Source organism: Elephantulus edwardii, unplaced genomic scaffold (genome assembly GCF_000299155.1).
Source record: "Elephantulus edwardii isolate Elephantulus edwardi_28Jun2011 unplaced genomic scaffold, EleEdw1.0 scaffold00057, whole genome shotgun sequence".
Taxonomy (NCBI): Eukaryota; Metazoa; Chordata; class Mammalia; order Macroscelidea; family Macroscelididae; genus Elephantulus; species Elephantulus edwardii.
In genome coordinates, this window is record NW_006399807.1 from 12,504,823 (window position 1) to 12,518,802 (window position 13,980).

At 37.1% G+C, this 13,980-nt stretch overlaps 1 protein-coding gene across 1 annotated transcript in view; it reads left to right on the forward strand.

Moving 5' to 3' along the window:
* Nucleotides 1–10,793, forward strand: part of BLZF1 (basic leucine zipper nuclear factor 1) — a 32,160-nt gene extending 21,367 nt beyond the window's left edge. Inside the window, exons 3-6 of the mRNA XM_006887410.1 lie at nucleotides 314–513; nucleotides 6,620–6,748; nucleotides 7,907–8,126; nucleotides 10,588–10,793. Coding sequence (XP_006887472.1) covers nucleotides 314–513; nucleotides 6,620–6,748; nucleotides 7,907–8,126; nucleotides 10,588–10,773 — 735 coding nt within the window. The 3' untranslated portion in view covers nucleotides 10,774–10,793. The remainder of the gene's footprint in view (nucleotides 1–313; nucleotides 514–6,619; nucleotides 6,749–7,906; nucleotides 8,127–10,587) is intronic.
* Nucleotides 10,794–13,980: the final 3,187 nt, after the last annotated feature.

A 13,980-nucleotide genomic window follows, 5' to 3' on the forward strand; every position in this document is an offset into this window, starting at 1 on the left:
AAACCATGCTCTGCGATATTTTTTAACAAAATTTATTGGCTTAGTTTCCTGTTTTCTTTCCCCTTTATGTGTTAATTGAAAACAGTTTGTTATTTTCATTGTAATAATTTATATTATTAGACAAAATTCCATTAAAACCATACTGATCGTAAAAGTAGAAATCAGTTTAAATTTATTATGGAAAATATTGTCACTTTTTGATATGCACATTAAGTAATAGAGGTACAAATTACATAAAAACTATTCATTTTTCAGTACTATCATTGAAGTCTTCATACTTTGAACTATTTATGTTGTTTTTGTTCTTTACTAGGTAAATCGTGAATTAAAAAAGTTGCTAGTAGCTTCTGTTGGGGATGATCTTCAGTATCACTTTGAACGTCTAGCCCGTGAAAAAAATCAGCTTATTTTAGAAAATGAAGCCCTTGGACAAAGCATAGCTCAGCTTTCTGAACAGTTAGAGCGCATGTCAATACAGTGTGATGTGTGGCGAAGTAAATTCCTTGCAAGCAGGTACTTTCTCATTTAAGTGATAATTTATGTACTAGTTTTTGCTCTGCGTGTTAAGTCTCTTATCAGTAGCACAGAAGATTTCAGTATGAAAATTCCCTGGATAAGGTACCTTACCAAAGGATATGGTGATTAATATTTAAGATCTAGACTCACCCTTTTCATTGTTAAATAAGTCTCCCTAAATTGAGAAGTGATAGCACAAGGATCCTTATATAGTAAACTGATAACCAAAATGTCAGCAGAAAGACAGTCTGCTTCTGTTAAGATTTACATCAGAAAACTGATAGTAACCTTGCAGTGAGTTGTAACTGACTCAATAGCAGTGTGTTTCTTCAATTTAGACTTGGTTTCTTAGGTTTAGACTACTGTCTTATAAGGCCAAATTAAAGTTATAAATTCAGACCTCTACTAAATACTAAAAATACAAAAGACCAAACTGAATTATTTTGACCCATTTTCTCTGAAGAACTTAAATATCATTCTCACTCCCTAAAACAATACTTACTGTTCTTGTCAGGTGCCATTGAGTTAATTCTGACTCATAGCAGCCATATGTGATAGAGTAGAATTGCCCCATAGCATTTCCTTGGCTGTAATTTTTACAAAACCAGGTTGCCAAGTCTTTTCTCGCATACAGTTACTGGATGGATTTGAACCTCCAACCTTTAGGTTAGCAACCATTGTGCCCCTTAGACTTCTTAAGATAACATTACTTATCCCTACTGCTCTATTCCAATAGTATTTTTGACTGTAATTACAGTTTCCAGACCTTTTGTTCTCCATGCACACACAGAAATTGATAACATTTGTATGGTAGAGAAAGGTACTTTCCATCAGAGTTGTAAACCCCAGAATCCCAGTCCAGGCCTCTGGACACCTTGATTATTAGAAAACTCTGCTACGTTATAAATGATTGGCATTCTCCCTATCTCCCCTCTCCCTTAACTCTTGAATTACTGGGGAACAGGACTGGGGCATTCACCACTAGGTATGTATTTCTCCAAACTACAAAATGGAACTGCCACATGGAGTTACCAAGGTTCTAATCTTTATGGAAACAGACCAAGTGCTTAACCACTTCATCACCAGGGTGTCTTGTATATCTTTTCAGTGCTTAGCAAAGTGCTTACTATATAATGTGCTTAACTATTTAATTATTTGGATATTTCTTAAAAAACAGATTAAGTTCTTTTCCTGTATTTTTAAGAACTGCTGGTCACAGCAGTAGAATTTTAGGAAAATGGTGACTCCTGACTTAATAAACTCTGTGGTACTTTTTGGTAATTGAATAATCACCAGAAGTCCTTTAATTCATTTTCTAACTGTACTGATGCGTAATGCTACTTAGGGAAATGAACTTACTATTTTATTGACTTGTTATCAAAGCTAGTTAAGTTAATTCTCATTGAATAGCTTAAGAGGAAAATAATGTGTAATTTTTTAAAAAACATCCGATTGAAAGACATTTATGGACAATAATTATTAAGCTACTCTGTTCACTTTTGCGGTTATTTAAATTGTTTAATTCGTCAGTAACATTTTCATGTTAAGTCACTGATTGTTAAGAGCTGAGACTTGAAGATTTTTATCTGAGTTTTACTTCCTGCTTATCATCAGTAGTACACTCAAAACAAATTCATATTCATTGCTATCTAATCAGAACTAACTCATACTTGACCCTCCCGTGGGTTTGCAGAGAGTGTAAATTGCAGAGGAGGATATACATAGCCCAGCTTCCTCCCACACAACCCCTGGTGGTTTCAAACCACCAAAGAGACACCACCTTTGGATTAGCCACACAACTCCTTAATTCATCCAGTCGGTAGAGAAAGTATGATGTGTCCTGCCCCCCAAAAAAGAAAGTAAGTTACTGTGCTAATATAGAAATATCTCCAAGATAAAAATAATTTGGGTGGGAGAGGAAGTACAGAAATTTATACTGAATAATCCCGTTTTAGTAAATAAAATGAATATATTTATTGTTGTTGCGTACCATAGAGTTGGAACCAACCCATAGCCTACCCTCTGACAAATTTTGAGAGGTAGTTAATTGCACAGGAGAAGATTGTCCATCTTTCTCCTGTGAAGCAGCTGGTGGCCTCAAATCTCAAACCTTCATACCAGTAGGCAGCCAGAGTTCCCTATATTTATTATTAACACATACAGTCTTATATCTGTTACTGTCCATGGTAACATTCTGTGAAGTAGACTGTTCTGTGATTTGGACAGTATGTAAATACCATATTATATACAGCCAGTACCCAGATTACAAATGAGTTCCATTTTTAATCTATCAAATTTGTATGTAAATTGAAATAGGTACAATCATTTCTTAACATCAGTTAGTCAAATGTTTGTCATACAGCGTTTCTTGCTATACATAAAAAAAATTTAAGAAAAGACATCTTTAATGTTATTGTTAAGTGCCATCGAGTCGTAGATGACCCATAACAACCCTATGAACAAAGTCTTGAACACAAAACTTTCATTTTTTTCTCTAAGTTCATAGAGTTTCCGGAGGTAATACTAAATAATACCTGATAGGATGGTATTACATACAAGGACGACCTGTTAATACAACTATTATTCAAGTATATGTACCAACAGCTAAAGAGGAGGAAATTGATGATTTTTATCAAATTTGGCAGTCCAAAATTGACCAAACATGCAGCAGAGGTGCATTAATGATATTGGTGACTAGAATGCAAAAGTTGGAAACAAAGAAAGAATGGTAGCAACAAAGTAGAGACTCAGTGACAGAAATGAGGCTTGGGATAGAATGATTAAATTTTGTATGTTCAATTACTTATTCATCATCACAGTGGCTATATACATGGACCTCAGAAGATGGACTGCATATAAATTGATTGACTACATCTGTGGAAGAAATCATTGGAGAAGGTCAATATCAGCTGTCAAAACAAGGCCAAGTGCTGACTATGGAACAGATTCATATACTGAAGAAAATGAAAATAAGTCCATGCGTACCAAATATGATCTTGAGTCTTTCTTACCTAAATTTTTAAAAAATCATCGTCAGAATGGTTTTGAAGCATTAACACCAGTGATCAAAGACCAGATGAGCTATGGGTTTGCATTAAGGATATCTATAAAGAGAACAAAAGGTCATTACAAAGACTTAGGAGAAAGAAAAAAACAAAATAGGTGTCAGAACGCATGCTGAAAATTACGCTAGAGCATTGAGAAGCCAGAACAAAAGGAGGAGATGCTGAAATAAAAGATCCGAACAGAAAATTTCAAAAGGCAGCTCAGGAAGATAGCAAACTACTATAAAGGTATGTGCAGAGACCTAGAATTGGGGAGCAAAAAGGGAGGAACTAGTTCAGCATTTCCCAAGCTGAGAAAACTGACATACAAATTCAAGCCTCAAGTTACAATACTTAGGGAGGCTATGGGTAAACTTGTTAATGATCTAGGAGATGTCAAAAGAAGATAGAATATACAGTCACTGTACCAAAAAGAATTGATTGACACAGAAATATTTCAGGAAGCAGGGTTTAGAGCTGTTGTACATAGAGTCACCACTATGAGTAGCAGGCAACGTGACAGCACATAACAACCACCTTATGATCAAGAGCCAATGGTAATGAAGTTCAAGCTACACTAAAGACATTGGCAAAAAACAAGGCCCCAGGAATCAGTGGGATACCAGATGACATGTTTCAAATGACAGAGCAGCTCTGGTTGTGCTCACCAGTCTATGCCAGTAAGTTTGGAGGACTGCTGTCTGACCAATTGACTGGAAGAGATCCATGTTTGTTCCCATTCCCAAGAAAGGTGATCCAACAGAATGTGCAAGCAAGATACTTCTGAAGATGATTCAAAAATTGGTAAAACAGTATGTAGACAAGGAACTTCCAGGCATTCAAGCTGGATATAAAGAGACCAGAGATGTCATTACTGATGTCATATGGATTCTGACTAAAAGCAGAGAACACCAGCAGAATATCTATTTGTGTTTTATTGACTGTGCAAAGTCATTTGACTGTGTGGGTCATAACAAATTATGGCTCACATTGAGAAGAAAGAGAATGGCAGAATAATTTTCATTCTTGATTGGGCTTGTGTGAAATCTGTATCTAAACCAAAAGGTGATTGTGTGAAAAGAGCAAGGGAACACTGCATGGTTTAAAATGAGGATAGATATGTGTCAGGATTGCATCCTTTCTCCCTACCTATTTAATCTGTATGGTGAGCAAATACTCAAGAAGCTAAACTCTATGAAGAATGTGGCACCAGGATCGGAGGAAGACTCATCAGTAACCTTCGTTAAGAAGATAACACACACACACACACACACACACACACACACACACTAGAAGATAACACACCTTGCTTGCTGAAAGTGAGGAGGACTTGAAGCACTTCTGCAGAAGGTTAAACAGTGCAGCCATCAATATGGATTATCTCTGTGTCAAGAAAACAAAAATCCTCACAACTAGACCAATAAATAGGCCAATAAATAAATCTTCATCAATGGAGAAAAGACTGTCAGCAATTTCCTCATACTTGCATCCACAGTCAGTACACTTGGTACTAACAGTCAGGAGATCAGACTGAGTGCACTGGGAAAGTCTGTAGTCAGAGACATTTTGTTAGAAGCAGTAATGCCAGTTTGGTTACTAAAGTGCACCTGATTGAGGCTGTAGTCTTTTCATTCAGTTGCTGTGCATTTGAAATAAGGATGACAGAATTATTGCTGCCTTGGAACTGTCATGTTGTAGAAGAATACTGAAGATCCATAGACTGCCAGAAGAGCAGATATGTCTTGAAGAAGGTGCAGTCAGTGGAGGCAGAGATGATGAAGTGTCATCTCACATACTTTGGGCATGGTGCTAGGAGAGGTTATTCCTTGAAGATGGACATCATGTTTAGAAGGTGGAGGGACAGTGAAGGAGAGGAAAACCCTCAACCAGGTGGATTGACACAGTGGCTGTAGCAATGGGTTAGAGTGTCAGAGATTGTGAGAATGGCACAGGAGAGGACAGAATTCGGATCTGTTGTTCATGGGGTCTCTGTGAGTTGTACTCGAATCGATGACACCTAACAAAAAGAAGTATACATAATATACTAAGGCATCTTTTATGTAATAAAACAGTTGTTGTTATGTGCCGTCGAGTCGTTTGCGACTCATAGCGACAGCCCTAAACTCTGCTTTATCCTGTGACAGTCTCATTGCCTCTGACACACCCATCCCGAGTACCCCATTCACTGAATCAATCCACCTCATAGAGGGTCTTCCCCTCCTGTGCTGTCCCTCTACTCTACCCAGCATGATGTCCCTCTCCAAAGACCTGTCTCTCCTAGCAACATGTCCAAAGTATATCAGACGAAGCCCCCAGAGAAATGTATTTATGTTCATTGCAAAGTGGCATCCATTTGTGTTTGTGAGCCATTGTATGCACCTCAGAACTGTTAAGGATTTACAGCAGTTGGAGCTGCAGACATACATGCAGTCTGATGTTGCCTGAATGGCTGTTATATGGTACATGACTATACTTTCACATTGAAATAGTCATAACGTACTTTTCTAGAAAAAATATATGAGAAAATCTGTTGGCTGTATATGAAAGATGATGGGGATGCTGGGCAAGAGAAAAGGTTTTCATTTTCATTATATATATTAAAATATTTCAATATTTTTCTAAGGGCAGAGGAGTAATTGGATAATGAGTTTTTGTTTGCTTCTTTAAATTTTCTATATTTAAAAACATGTAAGAAATTGTATTTTTTTTTTCAAAATTTGAAGAACCTACACTAAGACACATCAAAGTTCTATATTCTCTCCATACCTAACAAGACTCTAAAGCTAACTATACATCTCAAAAGTTGCTACATAGGAAATTTAAATAATTGTTTCTTGCTATTTTATAACCAGATATTTTAACTAAATCTCTTTAATTAGCTACATTCTTTAATACCTTTTAAATGCTTTAAAATTTAAATTTCACCTTTTAAATATGAAAAATAGACTATTAATCCTTTCATAAGCTTTTAAGAGTTAACAGCAGAAAGATAGCACATAAACTTCTCTATAGAATTTTATTGTCAGAGATTTATACAAAAGATTTTTCTTCTTTTTCAGGGTTATGGCAGATGAGTTAACCAACTCCCGGGCAGCTCTGCAGCGTCAAAGTCGTGATGCACAGAGTGCTATACAAGATCTCCTCAGCGAACGAGAACAGTTTCTTCAGGAAATGTTAGCTACGCAAAAGTAGGACACTTTTTGTGTTTCTGTTGTCCTCTGGTTTCTCCTGCAGTTGTTGCTATTATGGTAGTTTTTATTTTTAATGTTTCTACACATACTGAATTTTACTTAGTTTACACTTTGAATACAACTCTAAATTAGTTGCTTTGTGGAAGGAAAAAAGACTTATAAAAAAGTAGAAGACATGCTTCTCACCTTCCTAGTTGGGAAGAGAATAACTGTTCTGTAGTCCTAGAAATCTCTGGACTTAAAAGTAGCTTTTGAATACCCTTGTAGTTTAAATCATTGGCAAAAGCCAAACTGTATACTTCTCTCCTTTAGAAGATTGTTTTGAGGACTGTTCTGCATTGGAGTTTGATTGTATGTACATATGCTCCAAAACTGTCAAAATCTATATTCTTCATTAAAAGCTGTACTTTTCACTTTTATATATTTGATTTCTGATGAATCAGTAAAGTTTATATAAAAAACATAGTTCATTAGATGTCAAATCAAAATCCCTAGCTCTTACGTTAAAAATAGAACAACAAAAAATTGTTTATGTCATACACACAGTTTTTGTTGTTCTGTTTTTAATTTTTTATAGATGTGTGTGTGTGTGTGTGTGTGTGTGTGTGTGTGTGTGTGTGTTTTCTTGTTGTTGTTAGGTGCTGTCGAGTCATAGATGACTCATAGTGACCCTATGAACAAAAGACCTGAGCACTGTTCATAGAGTTTCCGGAGGCAAGCTATTTCAGAAGTGCATGCCACTCCTGCTTCCAAGCTTGTTTTAATCAGGAAGCTCTAGCAAACACTGTCCACCATGGGTAACCATTATCACACTTGGCAATGCACAGACCAGTGCTATACCACTTAGAAGAATGTTTGACAAAACCCAGATTAAACAGTATAAGTGCCTCAGATTAAAATCACACACCTTGGGCTTGATAGCATAACTTCCTGTCCACTAGGCCAATATGTGTGTGTGTGTGTGTGTGTTGTTGAATGATCCTCCAGGTAATTATGTTATAGGTTGAGAAGTCTTTTTTATAGTTTAATGTTTCTGGCCAGTTACTGACTTAGGAAAAACAGGGAGAATGTTATTATGTGATTTCAGAAATAATTTATTACTGCTGTTTAGTATTATATCCTCTTATTGATGAACTTTATCTTTGTTCTATGCAGATTATTGGAGGAGCTTTTAGTTTCCTTGCAGTGGGGAAGAGAGCAGTCTTACTACCCTAATGCACAGCCCCACAGCACAGCAGGACTGGCGGTAACAAATCACAAGCTGGCAAAAGCAGTGAATTCTCATCTTCTTGGAAATGTTGGTAACAACAGTCAAAAGAGGATTCCAACCACAGTTGAATTCTGCAGCACCCCAGCTGAAAAAATGGCTGAAACGGTAAAATGTAAAAATGGCTGAAATGGTAAAATGTTTTTCTTCATCATGATTTCTGAATGGTGAAAATACTTTTCTCGCGATCTCCAAAAGGTTTCTTCTAACTGAAAAGTGACATGGTGTAATGGAAAGTGCTTGAAATTGGGAGCTACAAGTGGAGGCTTTAAACTCTCAGCCGTAGTACTCTCTCACTCTGATGAATTTGAGCTTAGAGGAAACTTATTTCCTCCTCTGACCTTTTTAATAACAATATTTTTATATATTCTTAAGTAGAAAAAAAATGCAGTTGTTTTGAAAGTAACTTATAGTTACAAATCATTGACAGTGAGTTTCTAGAGAAACTATTGTGGACTTTCTAATTGGTGATCATAAAGAGACAATAAGGTTGGCTCAGGATAGAGTAGGGTTCAGATGTGTTGTACATGGGGTTGCTATGAGTTGCAGTCAACTTGATAGCAAATAGCAACAAGTAGTTAATAAATTACTTCTGATCACTGTTAGTTCCACATATAAATTAGAATGTACCGAATGCAGTTACCCTCGTGGTAGAGTGGTTAAAGTCTACAGTTCAAGCCACCAGCCACTTCACAGAAGAAAGATGAGGCAGTTGGCTTTTGTGAAGATCAATGTCGTGGAAATCTTGTAGGGTAGTTTTCCTCTATCCTGTAGGGTTGCAAGGAGTTATAAGTGACTTAATATCAGTGTGGTTTCGATGTGATGCTGAATATTGTAGAAACAGATGAGTATAGATTCAGTTCTTACTGTCCAGGATGAACTTAATAGTCCATATACGTGACCCATCCAAGATAATGTTCTTACGTTCTTAACATTTCCAAAGCCACATTCAATTTCACCCCAGCTTTTCAATAACTGACTCCTCTCATCTTGGACTGTTATACTCTTAAATTTTTTAATTCGGTCTCTTCTCCATGATCTGTGAGTGCAGCTACTTTTCTTTCTTTCCATCTGTTCTTTTGTTGATTTCTCCTGTTCTATGACTGTGTCTTTCTGTTTCCTCAGGTCTCATTTAATCTTTTGTACATAATAGGTGTTCAACTTTTATTGCATGAATCAGTATCCAAAATGAACTCATATTTATTCAAAACCTTATTCCTGTTTTTCTGTTCTCTTTGCTGAGAAATTTGTTCTCTTTGCTTTCTCACTTGCTGCAGTAGCATTCAGTGTAGCTGACTGCTCCTTTCTTGAAGCACTTTCTTCTTGTCACCTGTGTAACCCTTGGCTTCTCCCCCCTTTGCCCATTTTGTTTCACTGTACACAGTTGAATATCCTCAGAGCTTGCTTTAAAGCTGCTGCTTCCATTTTATATTCTCACTGAAAGGATCTACCTGCATTCATTCTAGATATAAATAATCCTGAAATTTCTGTAAGCCATGCATGATTCTTTGCAAATTCTAGGCATGCTTAACTACTGTCTATATGCCAGTCTCACATTTGACTGTCAAAGAAATATCTCAAACTCAGTACATCTAAAATAGAACCCACTTTCTTGCCTGTATTTGCTGTTTTTCTAGTGTTCTGCATCATGTACCATCATATGCGCTACTGTTCGTCCCAGAAATGTAGTCGTCTTCCTTGATACCTGTCTTCTTCTTTCTTGTTGATTATTTTCCCGCATAACCCTCAAATTTATTCTTTGTCATAGTCTGTTTGCCCACCCTCTTTTGCCAGAATTACTAGCTGTTTCCTAATTTATTTCCTTGCATAAGGGAAAACAGAAAAATGAGAGAAGAATTGAAGTGCATGATGTCATGGAACCCAAAGACCTAATTGTTTGCCCAAGATAGTGCATATCAGTTTTAAAATGAGCTCTTAAGAGTGTTCATCGTGTTTGAAAAACACATTGCAGTAGAGAATGCAGGCAGAATTCTCATTACAAGCAGGTGAATGAAGGATTGAAGAAGGAAGGCAGTGGATTCCGTTGTGTCAAAGGTTAAAAATTGGTATCATTTAAAGAATTGATAACCTTATTTTCTTCTAAATGTCCATGTTTTTTTATCAATATCTGTAAGAAAGCATTGATACCATCATAAAAAATAGGCAGCCCAGATAAAAATCATTGTTTAAACTTTTTTAATAAAGAACTAGTTCTTTTTTCTCAATTAAATTCCTCAATGGAATGTTATTTTTTATGATAGCACATATTAATGAAATAATCTCTCTATACCTATGAAATGATGCACACACACATTATTATTAAAAAAAAGGCACCTTCCAGTTGGTTTCCAGCCATTATGACCAGAGTAAGACTACTGTAAAAGGTTTTCACCAAAGCAGATTGCCATGGCTTTCTGTATGCTGGGAGGTGGGATTGAGCTGCCAACCTGACGATTAGGAGTTTGGTTTATGTATATGTGTGTGTGCACATGCATGATTGAGCTAACAGCTGGGTTTTACAGTCTGTGTTGTTAAAACTTACATTTGACCTTATCTTTATTTTCCTTAGATTCTACACATTTTGGATCCAGCTACTTGTACTGAAACTTCACCTGGCAGCCCATTTTCTGAGTCTTCACCCGCTGCCTTTCTCACTACAAAGAAAAACATTGGACGATTTCATCCCTATACTAGATATGAAAATATAACTTTCAATTGCTGTAATCATTGCAAGGGAGAGCTTATTGCCCTTTAACATGCATTAGAGGCATGATACAAGCACCTCCTGTAACTCAAGCATCATTATTATTATTATTTGGGAGCCATGGTTCTGTTGCTAAAAAGTAATATCACTTTCTGCTTAAATGACATATCTTTCCAAAGACATGATGTAATGGACTCAAGATTACCCTTTCATAATAAATATCTCAGGGTAAGAAAAGAATAAAACTATAAATATATTTACACTGGAAAATACATTGTAGGCAGTGTCTTTTACTTTTCCTCAAGAATTTTATAAAAGTTCTGTATCAGCTCCTTTAACTCCAAATTATTTCTCTTCCTAGGTATTTTATAAGAACTGGTTTCATTTTAGTACTTTATTTTTTTTTCAGATAATTAATTCATTATTTTATTCACCCCACCCATCAATGTGTGTCTACTCATCCATTCACCCACCAACTCACCTATCTCCTTCATCTATCATCTACTAGTTAATTCATTCTATTCACTAATACACTCCTTTATTTATCTATCCAACTATTCATAAATCAGTCTACTTACCAAGCTACCCACTCGTTCAGCTGTCCATGTATTAATCCAAGTACAACATTGTGGGTGATAGGATTATATCCATATGCTTACATGGAAGTCCAGTGAACACCACTATCATTCAGATATATGCACCAACAACCAGAGCCAAAGAAGAAGAAATAGATGATTTCTACCAACTCTTACAGGCAGAGATAGATCGAACATGCAATCAAGATGCATTGATAATAATGGGCGACTGGAACGCAAAAGTTGGGAACAGGGAAGAAGAATCAGTAGTTGGAAAACATGGACTTGGTGACAGAAATGAACCTGGAGATAGAATTATTGAATTTTGCACAATCAATGATTTACTCATTGCAAATACGTTTTTTAAGAGACATAAACGTAGATTATACACAGGGATTTCACCTGATGGTATGCATAGGAATCAGATCGATTACATCTGTGGAAAAAACCGCTGGAGAAGCTCAATATCAGCTGTGAAAACTAGGCCAGGAGCTGATTGTGGAAGAGACCACCAACTACTCATATGCAAGTTCAAGCTGAAGCTGAGGAAAATTAAACCGAATCCACAGGAGCCAAAATATGACTTTAATTTCATCCCACCTGAATTTGACAATCATCTCAGGAACAGGTTTGAGGCCTTGAACACTAATGAGGGAAGACCAGATGAGTTGTGGGAGGATACTAAATGTATCATCCAGGAAGAGTGCAGGCGGTCATTACAAAGACAGAAGAGGAAGAGAAGACCAAAATGGATGTCAGAAGAAACTCTGAAGATTGCACTGGAACTAGAGAAGCCAAAACACAAGGAAGAATCCAAGACTCATTTTAGTACTTTAAAACAGGGATTGGCAAACAGTTTTCAGAAGCCAAGCCTGGCCAGATGAATTCATGTATTGTTGTCTGTGGTTACAGCTGCACAGCCAACAGCAGAGCTGAATAGATTCACCAGAGCTTGTGTGGTCTATGAAGACTGAAATACTTACTACTTGGCCTTCAACAGAAAAGTTTTCCTTTCCCCTGTGCTCTAATGTAATACTAGCTGAACAGAATGTCTTTTAGTTTTGGTGCCCTTTTTTGGTAGGTTTTAAGAGACTTGTAGAGGTCAGGGGCTTAAGCACAGATTGTGAGGATGTCACAGGATCAGGCAGTGTTCAGTTCTGAAGTACATAGATAGGCTCACCACACTGTTGTTAGATGCCATCTAATGGACTGTGAGGCATTACCTAAGAACAACAGATTTAAGCCATGCCATGTACAGTCCTGTCATCATGACCTCCTTCCTGCTCAAGCTATTGTTACGGTCACTTTGAATCCATCCTGTTGAGGGTCTTCCTCTTTTTTGCTGAGCCTCCACCTTTCCCAGCATGATGTCTTTTAACAAGAACTGGCCCCTCTTGACACTAAGGAGCCACCCTGATTGTGTTTCCTTCATAATTGTGTATTCTTTTGGCCGCCCATGAAATGTTCAGTACCTTTCAAACCACAGTTCAAAGGCATGAATTCTTCCTCAGTCTTCCTTATTCATTGCCCAACTTGTGCATACGAAGCAACTGAAAATATGGCTTAGTTCAGATGTACATTAATCTTTATAAACTACCACCCTTGCTCTTTTAAGCACTTTTTATAAAGTCCTTGGGAGTATATTTCTCCACTGCAACATATTTTTTGTTTTTAACTGTTGGTACTACAGTTGCTGATTATGTATCCAGGTAAAATGAAATCGTTGTCAACTAAAGTCTTTTCTCTATCATGATGTTCACTATTGGCCCAGTGGGTCGCTGTGAGTGGAAGTCAATTCAGGCATCTTACAACAAGAGCCACAAAGGGGTTATTAAAAATAAATACTATCTGCAAGGAAGACGAGGGGCTCTGATCATATCCTTATTAAGGCACTCACCTGCTAACCAGAAGGTCCAGAGTGAAAGCCCACCAGCTGCTCAACAGGAGAGATGATGCAGACTGCTTCCAGCCGTGGAAAAGCCAACTACCATTTCTGTTCTGTCTTGGGGCTTTCTGTGAGTCAGAATTGACTTGATGGCAGTGAGTTTAGTTTGATTAACAAGGAAAATATTATATAGCCAAATTAGCAAGTGCTTCAGTAAACATGTTCTTTTGTTGTTCTTGTGCAAACATTTCTTAAACCTAATAGGTACAACCTGAACTAATGGTCTTATTTTGGCAAATCGAGCACACAACAGGAATATCAAATATGATCATTTACAAAATATGATGAAGGTAGTGTTAGAACATTTTATGAACTTGATATATGAAATCTATACTTGGACCAAGATGCAGTCGTCAGAACAGAGCAAGGAGACACTACATGGTTCAAAATCAAGAAGGGGGTTCATCAGGGATGTATTCTGTCTCCAACCTTTGCAATCTGTATGCAGAACAAATCATCTGAGACGCTGGGCTGTACGAGGAGGAATGTGGCATCGGGATTGGTGGAAGATTCATCAACAACCTGCATTATGCAGATGACACAACCATCCTTGCTGAAACTGAGGAGGACCTGAAGAGCTTGCTTCAGAAGATCAAAGACTGCAGCCTCCTGTATGGATTGAAGCTCAACATCAAGAAAACAAAGATTTTCACCACTGGGCCAATTGGCAGCATCGGGGTGGATGGTGAAGAGATTGAGATAGCTAACAGTTTTAGTTTCCTTGGCTCCACAATCAAC